This window comes from Panthera uncia (assembly GCF_023721935.1).
Source record: "Panthera uncia isolate 11264 chromosome B2 unlocalized genomic scaffold, Puncia_PCG_1.0 HiC_scaffold_25, whole genome shotgun sequence".
NCBI lineage: Eukaryota > Metazoa > Chordata > Mammalia > Carnivora > Felidae > Panthera > Panthera uncia.
The window spans coordinates 7,782,263-7,797,020 of NW_026057581.1; the positions used below are offsets into that span (position 1 = coordinate 7,782,263).

General features: G+C 39.9%; 1 protein-coding gene across 1 annotated transcript in view; it reads right to left on the reverse strand.

Moving 5' to 3' along the window:
• CDKAL1 (CDK5 regulatory subunit associated protein 1 like 1) overlaps positions 1 to 14,758 on the reverse strand; it is a 537,841-nt gene that overhangs the window by 129,429 nt on the left and 393,654 nt on the right. The window contains exon 10 of the mRNA XM_049654971.1: positions 7,453 to 7,619. Coding sequence (XP_049510928.1) covers positions 7,453 to 7,619 — 167 coding nt within the window. The remainder of the gene's footprint in view (positions 1 to 7,452; positions 7,620 to 14,758) is intronic.

The window sequence follows — 14,758 nt, forward strand, 5'->3', positions numbered from 1 at the left end:
ATATGAATCCTTTTAGTATTTTTAATGCAGGTTCCCCAGCCCCCACCCCCAGATTTTCAGACAGGAACAAACTTTGGCTTCCAGTTTCAGAGGTGTCACTGACCTCTTGAAATTCGCAAAAGCCAGGTTAGGAATGAAGTAAAGTGCTGATGATTATAACTGGCCAGAAAACGGGTGTCAACAGTCAGATCAAACTGCACACTGACGTCCCAAAGCTAACTGTGGATGGCAGAAACAGATTTCTCCTTTCCATTTCCTTGCTCAAAACAAATCATCTAGCCTGTCCTTCCATTTGTCAAAGGGGGGAAATATCTTTATACAACTGCACAAAGTCTATTTGCATATTTTTCTATTATGTTGAAAAGCATAAGCCTTAAGGAAAAATAACTTTAATGGTCCCCTTGTGAATTACTGACTTCAGTTTGGAAATTCTGCTCTGCTTTGATGAAACAGAAGTACAGCAAGTACGGAGTTTGCTACATTATTTTGAAACTAGGAGGCATTTTTAAAAAGTCTGCCAGGCCAAACATGTTAATTAGTGTTCATAAATTACTATGTGGCATATTTATTGTCTTTTACCAGATAAATTAATTCTGATAAATATACAATTAGGTTAGACTAATAAGATCATTGAAGTAGAAGTAAATATACAAAAATGAAGGGTAGCAGAAAACAGATTTGTTAGTGATTACAAGACTCCTCAACCAAACACAGATGCAACATTTTAAATATCACTTATTTATGATATATCTTACATAATATAACATTATAATTAAATAACATAAATACACCAAATGTAAATCTTTTAAAAATCTACACATTTTAACTGAAGATAAATAAAAGGTAGGATAATATCCTGTGAATGTAACTGTATTTTTAGCGATATTTTACAGAATAATATAAATGGAAGAATAAGTAGCTTGATGTGTTCATACTTTGAACGTAGGAAAGTCCTTAATAACAAGCATCTGCACTCCAGAGTCATCAACTTACCCTCTCTGGACCAGGCTGTAAGTGATGTACTAAAATTCTGATACAATTTTAAGACATACAGGAATCTTAAGGTTATTTTAAATTATTCCTAACCCAGGGAGAACCAGAATAGCTTAGATAAATAAAATCCATAGATTTCTTACCAGTCAACAGCTTTCATATCTTTTCCTTAGCAGCCAACCCATAAAATGAAAAACAAGACAAACTGCCTGATTTTAATGTCTCTTCCTTGACCATCCACTGCGGACTCCTCTGATGGAGATTAGAAAAAATCAGTGAAAACGAAGACGCAGGAAGGAGAAGAAAGAAGCCAAGAGCCTAGATAGTCTACAGACTCAGTAATCATACAGTGAGCTCACCTGCTCCAGGTAGTTCTAAAGAGCTCACCTAACATTCTGATCTTTTAGCAGGGCAAATAAATAAAATGCACCCGAGCTGGATTCTCCCTCACCATCTAGTACCCCCTCACAGAAAAGTGACACGTTAAGTGAGGCACACAGGTAACAACCATCCACAAAGTCTTCTAAAACTAGATGCTCCGCACGGATATGAAGATACTTCAACAGACGTGAGACGTGCAGTCAGGGAACGTGGAGGTACCACACCACTCAGCACACGGTCATTGGGTGCGTGTTATCACCGGCACTGAAGAGCAAACACGTGAACAAGGCAGGCTCTCCCCAGAAAGGACAACCGTTTTGTTGGATTTGCACGTAAATAAGTCATCATCATCGGAGAGCACCATGCTGTGTGCCCTCAGAGATGCGTTGGACGGAGTCCGACAAAGCAGGGAAGGAATCTGGGAAGCATTTGGAAAGACTCTGTGAAAGATGCAGTGTGGTAGAAAGCATTTTAGAATCAGACAAGATAAGAAACCAGTTCAGCTGCTAACTACTTATATAATTTGACCAATAATTAAACTTTTTAAGACTTGGCTTTTAAATCGATAAACTGAGGCCAATAATAAGCTATATAGGTAGCTTATTTTAAGAAGGTAAAGAGATAATGTGTATAAGGCAATCAGCGTGGTTTCTTGAAAATAACGAGCACTTGATGAATTGCACTGATGTTATTATTATGCAGTCTTGAAAAAAAGTACCAGCTATTTCTGGTGTCTGATTAGTGGTAGCCATTGTATCACCGCCATTGAGCTCATTGTGCCCTGTTGGGTTCCCGTGTATTATGTTGTCTGAATTATAATACCTTAGCTGTGGGTTCCCGACAACCAGGAAGGCAACACTAAGATAGGCTGTTTCAAGAGGGGTCAAATTCACAAGCCACACTGCTTTCTGGAAGGTCACAGTTCATTCAAGAAGAATATGCCCGGGTTATGACCTTAGCAATATCAATCAGCAAGAAAACACATAAGGAAAATATCTCTTATTTGCCATGATAGGGGCAATATACTAGCCAGCACATGCAGTAGCAAATAGTAGCACATCTGATTACCTCATTTTTTTTTAATTTTACTCTAGAGAAAGAGAGAGCATGAGCAAGAAGGAGAGAGGGGCAGAGGGGGAGGGAGAGAGGGAGACAGGGAGGGGGAGAGGGAGGGGGGAGAGGGAGAGAGGGAGAGAGGGAGGGGGGACAGATCGAGAGAGAGAGAGAGAGAGAGAGAGAGAGAGAGAGAGAGAGAGAGAGAGATGATCCTAAGTGGGCTCCATGCTCAACAAGGAGCCCGACAAGGCGCTGGATTCATGACCTGAGCTGAAATCAAGAGTCGGACACTCAACCGAGACACCCAGGAGACCCGGATTAACTCATTATTACCAACTGTCATCACATGGTAAGAATGGAATGAGAAAAAGTAAAAATTTCAGGAGTATGAAAAACCCACAGTATACAGGAGGCATCACAGGGTACTAAGGGGTCAAGACAATGGGGAAGCCCTGGAAGAAGGCATCTTAAGGATGCTGTATGTCAACTGCACAGTGTATCTTTATCCTGTGGGTAATGGACAGGCACTGCAGACTTTAAGACCAGGTGAGATAGATTTCAATCCATTTTTTAATCTATTGTTTTGACCTCATATCTATATCTAGTAAGTAATACATAAGCTTATAATTATGTTTCTTCAATTCCAGGGTATTTTTCCAAAATACACATGTGTATGTACATATGTTTGAGGTATCTCTTTGCTATATCATTGTTTAAAATTAACCTCATATTATTTTTTTATGGCAGCAATAAGTTAAAATTAGGGCTTATAGATGTTCCAAACAACACATCACTACTTGCCTGCCTGTTAAGGATTAAGAATTCTCCTTCCCTTCCTTTTATTCACCCACATTTATTCAACAGTTATTATATAAAGGGTTGCACGATACTAAACTTCTTTTAAAGTAGGCTCCACATCCAAAGTGGGGCTTGAACTCATGACCCCAAGACCAAGAGTCGAATACTCTACTGACTGAGCCAGGGGCATCCCTAGACTCTTGATCAAAACTTAGAAGTGGACCCTATGCTAACTCTAATATGCATCTTCTGTTCCTATGGAGACTAAGAAGTAATATCAATAGATCTATTTTTCCACACCACACTTTCAAAAGATTATTTTTTAAATGTTCATTTATTTATTTAATTTATTTAAAACAATTTTTTTAATGTTTATTTTTGAGGGAGAGAGTGAGAGAGAAAGAAAGCGAGCAGGGGAGGGACAGAGAGAGAGGGAGACAGAGAATCCAAAGTGGGGTCTAGGCTCTGAGCTGTCAGCAAAGAGCGTGACATGGGGTTTGAACTCATGAATGGTGAGATCATGACCTAAGCTGAAGCAGGATGCTTAACCAACTGAGCCACCCGGGTACCGCTAATGTTTATTTATTTTTAAGAGAGAGAGAGCGCGCAAGCAGGGAGGGACAAAGAGAGAGGGGGACAGAAGATCCCAAGTGCGATCTACGCTGACAGCAGAGTCCTATGCGGGGCTCGAACCCATGAACCATGAGGTCATGACCTGAGCCGAAGTTGGACGTTCAACTGACTTAACCACACAGGCGGCCCCACACCATACTGTTAAATAATGATGGAAACTTTGATATTTTCCCTTAAATGATTTCCTCTTTAAATAAATATATAGTCTAAATAAATAAATTGTTTAAACCAACAAGCAACAAGCAAGCAAGCAAGCTGGTAAAAAGGGTTTTAAGAAAGACTGCCCAAGAGTCAGGAGAATATGAAGTAAACGGAACAATGGGGAAAGAAAACAGCCCAGCAGAGCGCTCTACAGTTGAAGTCTGAAGCAGGAAGCATCTTTCAGAAACATAAGAAGGCGTGGTCCTACAAATACAATTCTCAAGGAAACGTTACTGTCGGGGCAGTAAGGCATCTGAGTAGTTATTTGAAGAGTGGGTTTCTTTTATCCACACAGTTTTAAATGACATCACTGTCTGTCATTCACTGGTGTTATTTTTTGTTTCCATCCTTTGTCTTGTTTTCTTTTTTTTCTTATTTGGAGAACTCTCTTTAGGTAAGTTCTGTGATTTCAGCAGAGCGCCCCAGGCTTACCGAGAGGAAAATGGGGACATACAATGTATCGGCCCACAGGGGCTGAGGCTCACCAGGTATGGCCTCCTCTTCTAGAGGTCCTAGTTCACCCTGGGAAGCCTAAGAAGCCTCCGCAGCTCAGTTATCTTGCCTGTTACATAACGGACGATGTGTTTGGAGAATACTGCAAGCTCTGGGCTCTCCCACTCAAGGAGATGAGAAGAACCACCAAAGCCAAGGTGAAAAGACCCTGTCAAAGTGTCAAAGGAAGACTTTGAAAGCTCTTATTTTCAGATGGCATGGGTCTTTGATTCTTGCACACCTCTGTTTCATTTGCTCTATTTTCCTTTGGATTGCTCTCTCCCTTGGTGTGCTCCAAATCGACTGGGTTACTCCCAGCTTATCACGTGCACGAGAGGGAGTACCTGTCATTGGGATAAACTTTCACCCTTGAAGCTCAGTTACTTTGCCATCTTCTGTGGCCTCTTCTGACCAGAATGTTAAGACTTGAAAGTTCAAGGCTACAGAGTGGGCTCTATAATTTATTTTATGAAGAAGGACATTCCTTTATTCATTCTTTATTTGCTTGCTTATTGAACCACCACTGGACAGGGTACATCCAGGCATGGATATGACAAAGTCCTTGCCTTGTGAAGATAACAATATAGGAGGGAAGGCCAACACTACAGATGGCTTAAAGCAAGAATTTTATTATTTTATTTTATTTTATTTTATTTTATTTTATTTTTAATGCTTTAAAAAAATGTTTGAATGTTTGTTTATTTTTGAGAGAGAGAGAGGGAGACAGAGTATGAGTGGGGGAGGGGCAGAGAGAGACAGAGACAAAATCCGAAGCAGGTTCCAGGCTCCGAGCTGTCAGCACAGAGCTTGATGTGAGGCTCCCACTCATTAGCTATGAGATCATGACCTGAGCCGAAGTTGTACGCTTAACCAACTGAGCCACCCAGGTGCCCCATTTTTGTTTCTGTTTTTGTTTTTTTGAGGGGGCGGGAAGCAGCAGAGAGAGAGGGAGACACAGAATCCGAAGCAGGCTCCAGGCTCTGAGCTGCCAGCACTGAGCCTGACACGGGGCTTGAACTCACCAACTATGAGATCATGACCTGAGCCAAAGTCAGATGCTTAACCAACTGTGCCACCCAGGCACCCATGACAAGAATTTTAAAAAGGAAACACCATGACAATCAGAACCTGTTATCACTCTAACTATAATCTATGAACTAAACATCTGGTGTTGTCCCCAGTAAAGTGTAAAGCTATGTTCATGGCACCTCCTGTTGATTTTTAGACACTGCCCTGGAGCATCTACCTGGAGATCAACTACAGCACTACTTTAGATATCGAGCACTAGGACTTGCTATAAATGCACCGTTCCTTTCTGCAACCTTGAAATTAATTAAAGTACTGAATTTATTTCAAGAGGTACTTTATTTAGTCATCTCGGAGCCGATACGTGATATCCCCCCTCATGCATGAACTTCCCTGATTGTAGCTACTATGGTTCCCTTAATTCTTGATGAGACTCTTCTTAATGCACACATCTAGCATATCGCTTGGTGTATACCTCACATTTACTGCAAAGCTCACATTTATTGCTACAGCTGTTACCATGTTTGATTTTTATAGAGAGTCACTTGCTTTTTTTCAAGTGTTGAGTCAAAGGGTTACGTATAAATTGACATGCCTGCAATTTATCTTTAAGTAGCAAATCTTAACTGTCCCACACTGTCCAAAGTACCAAAGTTAACCTATAAATCATATACCTTTACTAGAAAGATATGGCTAGAAATATGTGAATAAGAAAATTGAAATTGCTAAATTTCTTCATTAAATATTTATAATTAACAGACTGCTACCAAATCTGTTTTCAGAATTTCTAAAACACATTCTCGGTATTAGGGAGGCTCTTTAAGCACAACTTCAACAAGTATAGGCTTCGAATCAAATCAACAAAAAACAATCTTTTAAATCACTGAATATTCATTGGGATTTATGCATCAAATTTCAGCAGCCATACTTGCTTTTAGATTTTTGGAATGTTATTTTTCTGTACAAACTAACCGCAAAGAACACAACCGATAAAAATAGAAGTGACTTGTTTCTATACTTTGCACATGATTTTCCTACAGCAGTTATTAGATTTCTTATCCATAACTCTGGGTCCGATATAATTATTTTATTTCTCAAACAGCCGTCATGGATCCTAGCATGTACTTTTTCATTTAAATGATTGTTTCCCTGTCCGTGTTTCTCGCTCCTATTTACCGTGGCGTTTGTCACTGAGATACCACCTAGCAGTACATATGCCCATTTTTCCAGCTTAACGGTAAGCTCCTTGAGGGTGAGCACCTGACCCAGGGAAGGGATACAAGTGAACCCAGGTGTCCCCCATGACCCCAACCCCTTATTTTTCCACAGTGACCACAAAAGAATCAAGGGAAAGAACACCAAACTCTGTCGTTCTTTGTTTCTAGTCCATCCCTTCACTATCTCCAGACAAAGGGAGGAGATTTAAGACATCCTCAGACTTCCAGCCCAGTCGCCTTCCTGATGTGCCTAACAGCAGCTCAGATAACGTGTCTGCGACAGGTTGCGGAATTAATGCAACGTATTAGCACCCCAGAATCAGGCCGGGGTACCGAGTGGGGGAACCGAGGCAAATTTATGCGATGGAAGACTGAAGAGCTGCAAAGAAGAAACAAAGAACTTTGACAAGATGGCAAGTGCTGGAGAAGCCAAGCAAAAACGGGGTGTGCAGACTGACAAAGAAGAGGACTTGAAATTCTCAACTCATTCTTAGTAATGTGGGACTACAAAAAAAAAAAAAAAAAAAAAAAAAAAAACCAAACAAAAAACGTGCAAGAGGTTTTCAATGTAACCCATGTGATGATGCTGATGCCGCCACATTGTCTGGACTGGTTCGTGTCTGTGTCAGCATGGAAACGGGGTGCTTCTCCTTACCTCCAGATGCTCTAAAATATAGGGGGGATTCGTCATGCCAAGCCTCAGCATTGCTCCCCGAGGGATCACTTCGACCAGTTTCCACAGCAGTGCGGGGAGATTGGTGCCAATGTCTCTGCCATAAGCCCCCGTGTCTTCACTGGTCAACCATATCTCACAGACGCCCTCTGTGAATCAAAGGAGATAATTAACAAATCTGTTTCCTTCATCATACAGCTGCTCACTCTTTTTAATGCAGTATTACTCAACACCATTATGCAGGCAGTCTGGGTATTCAACTGCAGAGAAAAAGCAGCTTACCCCGTGGTGGCACTGGGTTATTAAGTTCATTTTCTGAACACCAGAGAGTTACAACAAGGCTGTAAATTATCAGTGCGTCCTATGGAGTGATTAACATTCACAGCCAATCAGTTCAACCGCGCTTCCTCCAAAGCACTTTGATCAGGACGAGAGCTACAATCCCATCACAATGGACACTTATTTTATGGAGCACCGTAAGCCTTGGAACTGAAACAGTCACTCCACAGAATGGGCACTAGCAGGACTGAACTCACTAATCAGTCTGTGACCAGCCCAAAGAAAAACGTCAAGTGTGGTTCAGGTTTAACTCACAAATTATTAATTATGAGATAACCCATTTCTCCTGCAGTAACTATTCTAATTCATTTTCTTTATTCAATTAAGAATAGAGTGCACTGCATTGCTGCGTTCAAAGAAGTTGGTTGCTGTATAAACTAAGTATTTGGGTCGAAAAACCTGTTTACTGACAGCTGGCATCCTATTTTCCATCAATCAGACTTGAGGAGAATGTGGACAATGTATATATGCTTTGTTGTCATTGTTACTATAAAGAATCCCGACTTCAAACATTATGGCCTGCAATAACATCCTCCCAAAAATCAAAAAGAAATACATCTGGATAACCTAGTATTATTTAAAATGAATAAAACAGAGTTAGCAGGAGCCACCCAGGTTTTCAGAACCTTTCTGAAAGCATATTCGATTAAAGGATTAGCCTATTTTAAAAGGCCAAGTGCTTCTCACAAAGCTAAGACCAACAGTCAAATAGCCCTGTGAAATTTGCTCATGCTAAAGTGATTTGTTGCTTCAGAACATACCTCAGCACATACACAAGGCCCAGAAATACTACAGCCTGACCCGAAAATATAAATGTCTAGAAAGAGCCTTCAAATTATCACTTAAATCATCTCTAGCTGATGGAAGAGAAGAATTTCAAAAATACATTTAAATACTCCGAGCCAAGAGCAACAACAAATAAGACACACGGCTTTTAGGTAAATGTGAACTTACACACTTACAGGAAAGAGTAAAGATCTTCCCTCTCTTTAATGCATTCCACAGAAATGGACAGATAGACATGAAGTTGAGATCTCCAATAACTATTCTTTCCTTAAGGTAAGAGATAGATTTACTTTGTAAAAAAAACAAAACAAAACAAAACGCTAGCCAAACCATATAAAAACATGTTCACTTTTCTCTATTTGTCTATCTTTCTGAGACAGGCACATCCTCATTCACACCCACACAACACAGAAAATACAAGAAAAGAAATAAAATTTTACTTTCCTGAAATTAAAGAATCAATAACTTAGCATAGAGAACAGGAGGTATCAAAAACAAAAAACAAACAAAAAAAACCCCACCAAAAACCAAAAAGCCCAACTCTATTTTAAAAGTTGGAGATGTTTTCAGTATTTGCAAATCAGTAGTGCTAGGAATATATGGGTTTTCTTTACTTAAATGTAAATGTGCAGTTCCAGAAATCAATAAACATTTGCTTAGTTTTAATCATTTAATAAAAGGTTTTCTCTTCAAAAGAAACAGTCTGCCGTGTTCACAGGCTACCTTTGTGTAGTCTGACAGTTGTATAAATATTCTCTGCACATGGGAGTCAATTTTCCCTTTTATTTTTAAAAGAATAAGGGGTTGCAATTAGTGGAGTCATCTTTATTTTAATATCACATATGCCATCAGCCACTGGACTCCTACAACCTTTTTTTTTTTGCTTGTTTGTTTTTAATCTTATCACAAAATCCACTCCAGGGAAAGACATGGCTAAGTAACAACATAAACGGATTTTAAAACACTCTGAAAGAGGTTATAAAAACAGGACATTATCCATGATTTTCCAGTTACTGGCACTTGAGCAACACAATATGAATATTTTAAAATGAACAGAATAATTTTAATTTATAATTTTTCCATCCAAATGGCTCCGTGTTACGCCTTATGTAGAGAGAGCGAGTTCCTGGAACAGTGCCTTGCTGTTGCTAGATGAATATAGAAGGGGGAAAATCACTATGAATAGGAATGGAAATAACATCCATGCAGAAAACAGCAGCCAGCTCTTAAAGCCGCATAGGTGGGGACCAATAGCCCCCTGGTGGGCTGAAACTTCAAATTAAATCACATAAAGAGGAAGCAGCTGTAACACTAAATCAGCAACAACAGGAATAATGGTCTTGATGTCTCCAAGATCAAGGCTGCTAAAATGCTCTCTGTAATAGCAACCTGGTTCCACACACAATGAGAGAACGTGTGCAAAACGGGAGATGCCTGGACTTTGGGAGGGCTGGGCCTTGCCAGTTCGATCCAGACCTTTGTCAAAGATGATTCTGCTCTTAATCGAAGTGGGAAAGTCCGATTTCACAAGGTTACATTTCAAGAATTCTAACGAGTTCTGATCCTTCAAGACGTGAGGATTCAGAACGTCATTTCCCACTAAAGGTGAAGCAGGATCCCCGGCCTGACATCCTTGTCTCTGGGCAGTCACGTGGACTGCTCCCTGTGCAAGCGGTTCCTGCCAGGCCAGCTTGCACAGGAATTCACGAGGGAGAATGAAGGCTGCAGTCTGCGATCACTAATGGATACGGGGACACATGCACGCTTCTGTCTGCACACTTAATTGGCTACACTTATGGACAGCAGGGCTCGCCTAAACAGCTTCATTCCGTAAGGACTTCAGTTACGAGCTATACTCCTTTCCACATTCATTTCTTTATTGGTCTATCAAACATTTATTAGGCCCTTACCCACTATGTGCCCAGCATCCATTCAGGCTCAGGGCAGATAAGGGTTCATCATCAAACTTCTGCGATCTAACGCTGGCTATTATCCAGGAGCTGGCAAGGGGACATGAACAGACACCCTGGGAACTTCACATACGTGCCTATCGGTGGGGGTGGAGGCAGAGGGGTGGGGCGCCAAAGAACACAGCCTCAGAAACCAGAATGAGAGGCATACTGGGCTGGCTGATGTGAGGATGATGTCAGCCCCAATGAGATAGGCCCAGTCTGCACTGTAGCAGGGACTTTGATGAATACATGTCAGAAAAACAAACATGTGAAAATAAAAAAGAGATGCAAGCAGGAAGAACAGAGATAAGAAAAGTAAAGGCCCAGTAAAAACTCCCAGGCCTGTAAAAATAAATACACACAAAAAAAGAAAGTGGTAGGTGGAAAAGTGGGAGACAGAAATTAGCTTTTTATAAGCATCGAGGAGAAATTTTACTTTTTCCTAAAACTGTTCATCTATCTTGATTTTTGTTTGTTTTCCTTAAATTATTCCTCTGCCTTTTCTAATGAACATTAGGTTCTTCAGACCATCCACCATCCTTCTGTGGTTGTTACTTCTGGGGAAAAAAGAGCAAATACTAGGAAGAAATGAAATGCGTCTCACCAGGGAAAATCCTTTAAAAAGCTCAGTTATTAGAATCCATTATCGTTCTACCCAAGTAATTCCTGATGAGTCTATAGTTGAAACACATAGGGTTGTTCTGTTTCTCCCCCCTCGAATGGAGAGACACCACCACAGCTGGATTTTGATCTCTGCTCCACAGTAATCTGAGATGGCAGAGGACCGAAAATGGAGAAGACATAAAAGGTTAACAATAAGAGAAAGATAAGATGCTCAATAAAAGAGTCTCACAACAAAGAAAACCCTTTTTGAAAAATCAAACTTCGCCAAAACTCAATTTCAAAACATTATGACTCATTATAACTGGTCCAGTGTATGAGCTCCATTGTAAGAAATGAAAATACGGGTGAAGACTGACTTCATCTGATCGGAGAAGTGATTTTTGTTCTCCAGTGGCTCCTGTTTTATGGTCGGCGAAAATCTCTACCATACAAGTAAATCTCACTTATTCCACTGGGAGGAGAGTCTCCAAAAGTAAGGACTACAGAAACAGGAAAACTGTAAACAGTGATTAACAGGGTCGAAAGTTAAATAAAAAAACAAAAACAAGTCACCTCAAAGTCTGCTCCGTGTTTCTTCCTCAGAAACGCGTGCTCTCTCCCCTTCTGCCCTGTTCCCTACATTACGAGCTTGGCCTTTTCCCTCCTTTCAATTCCTCCCCTACTTCATCTCCATCTTCAAAGGCTAACGTGGACAATGAATTAAACATACATTATGTTGTATTTATTTCATATGTACTCAATTCTCTGCTCTTAACTGCTGATGCTCTCTTTTAAGGGTGACAAGGCACATTAATTAGATTGTTATGGGTTCTTTCTTCTTAAAGCAAATCTTACAAAATTCAGAAATAAATAGGACCCTCTGTTTAAGCATTTGAAGGGTCATGGAAATGTCCTCAAAGGTGATGTTTCGAAATAAAAATATACATAGGCAGCCTCATACCTAGTTAACCTATTCATTTCATAGCCAATTAGACACTATAATTTGTTTGGTCCCTTCGATGCTCAAGGACTTTGGGTTTCCTTTTCAGTAAAAAAATACATAAATAAAAATGAAAAACAAGATTATTAAAGACAACACCATAACATGTCTATCTTTTATATATAACAATGATGTATCACCATTAAAGATCCACTGAATAGGCCACCATAAAAAACAAGTATTAATTACCTAATTCTTCAACTATATCACTGTGTATACTACTTTTGCAAACTTAAAAAGTTACCAGTGACACGAAGGTGTTTTCTGCTACTTTTTTATTTTGAACAACGTTACATTTACGGAAAAGTTTTAAGAGCAGTAGTACATCGAATTAATATATCTACTACCTGCACCTCCTTCACTCAGACTCAGGAACACTTTGCCACATTTGTGAGCTCCCCACCCTTCCCGCTCTCCTCATGGACAAACCCCATGGTTTTTGTTTTCTCCCTGAGAACTAGGTGCAGACACTGTGACACTTTACATCTAAATATGTCACCATGTATCTTCTAAGACCAAGAACATTCTCCTCCATAATCACGACACAATCACACTGCTCTTGGCCAACCGAACGCTGGACAGCTCCCACTGTAACAGAACTGAGTCACCTGTATTTCTTTGTGCGAGCCCTGCAGCTCAGGCCTCTGTGCTTCAGCACGTGCTGTTCCCTCTGTCTAAAATGTCTTCCAGTCTTCTTTGCATAATGAATACAGTCTTACGGGAAATTTTCTTGATCACCCAGGCTAATTTAGAAGCTCCTCTCCTGTGCTCCCAAGCATCTGGTGCAAAATTTTGTATCACAATGCATTATAAGGACTGATTTGTTTGTTTCCTTGAGAGGATGTAGGCATCTCCAGGAAGAGGTGCCTAGATGCCTAGAACCTACTAGAGTGCATGGCACATAGGAAGCACTCAATAAATTTTGGTTCCATATACATACATAAACATATATATATATATGTATATATATATATATATATATATGAATATTCATGTATATACACACATAGACACACAAAGTCTATGCATTTCAGAAATGCAGCTTGAATGTGGTGAAGTTCGTTGCACGGTCTCTTAACTTCACATAAGATTAGTAGTCTTGATTAAAGAGCCCTATTATCAGGGTGCCTGGATGGCTCACTGGGTTAAGCTTCCGACTCTTGATTTAGGCTCAGGTCGTGATCTTGCGGTTCATGGGATGGAGCCCCGTGTCTGGCTCTGCACTGACCATGCAGAGCCTGCTTGGGAATCTCGCTAACCCTCTCTTTCCGCCCTCCCCCACTCACGCACACATGCACAAGAGCTCTCTTTCTCTCTCTCAAAATAAATAAACATTTTTTTTAAAAAAGTTCCCTATAATCCTATCATGATAGCTGGACAGCACTGCACGTAAATATAAACTATTTTTTTACTTAGAAGTGAGACTTCCCACACAGGTAAGTTCAGATAGATCAGTTATCCATAAAACAATTAAACTTTAAAATTATCTTTTTTATTGCTTTAATAACAAGAGCTAACAGAGTATTTCCAGAGCATCATGACCTCTGTGATTACAGTGCTACACAGAAAAGAAGTTGTCAACACAAATTGATAATGTTGTCACTACACAAAAACACCTGTTTTCTTTCTTTTGAAAGGTCACAATCAGAGAGAACCCTGTTTATTTTCATACTTCTGTAAGAATCTGGAAATAATGGAAAGCTGAAAACAAACTGAACACCACAAAAGGATGACACGCTTTCTGAAAACAAGGCATCTGACTCCCCAGGCTCCAAAACTGGCAATAAGCCTCATAGAGGCAGATTAAGTTTATCCTGTTAATACCACAGTGTGTTTTGTTCCATATATGGGCTTTTCTAATACCCCTGGAGGGAATACAGACCACGGTGTCTATGGATGGGCCCTCTGATATTCTAGCAGGATATGCGGGGAGATATTATATTGCCTCTAAAAAAAAAAAAAAAATCACAACAGGCTCAACTCCCAACAGTACAAACATTACAGACATGGAAGGAAGTGGGAAGAAGAGAAAAAGAGAATAACTGGATGCCTACAACACAATATCTTGTTCTCAGAAAACATTAATATCAGGTGATCGGGGTGGTGGATAGAAATTTACCTAGACTCCAAGACTAAGTTAACGAATTACAGAATAGTTTAGACCATAAAGGAAACTAGAAGCAAAGCATTTTGCGTTTTTTGGGTCAGTGAACTCAATTACAGAATGAAAGGCAAACAGAACTTAAATTGTAAAAGGGCAGAATTTTTATGACTAATGTTTTAGGGTCCTAAAGGTCCTTCTCAGAAGGACCAAATCTACAAATAGGACCTGCATTTCTGTAGTGACAATAAAGGAAATTTGACTTTGAAGACACAACTCATGAATTAATAATTTCAAGTACTTAAACAGCATATGTAGGTTTCTATGTTCCAGCACATTCTTATATTCAGTTTGAAGGTGCATCAGGTGTATATCTAGGTCTTATACAAATAAAACACCATTCACTCATTCATTCATTCATTCTTGTAGCAAGTATTTGTTGAGTAGTATTATGTGCCAGACACTCTTCTAGATCTTAAGACAGGGTCTCTGACCTCACGACATATA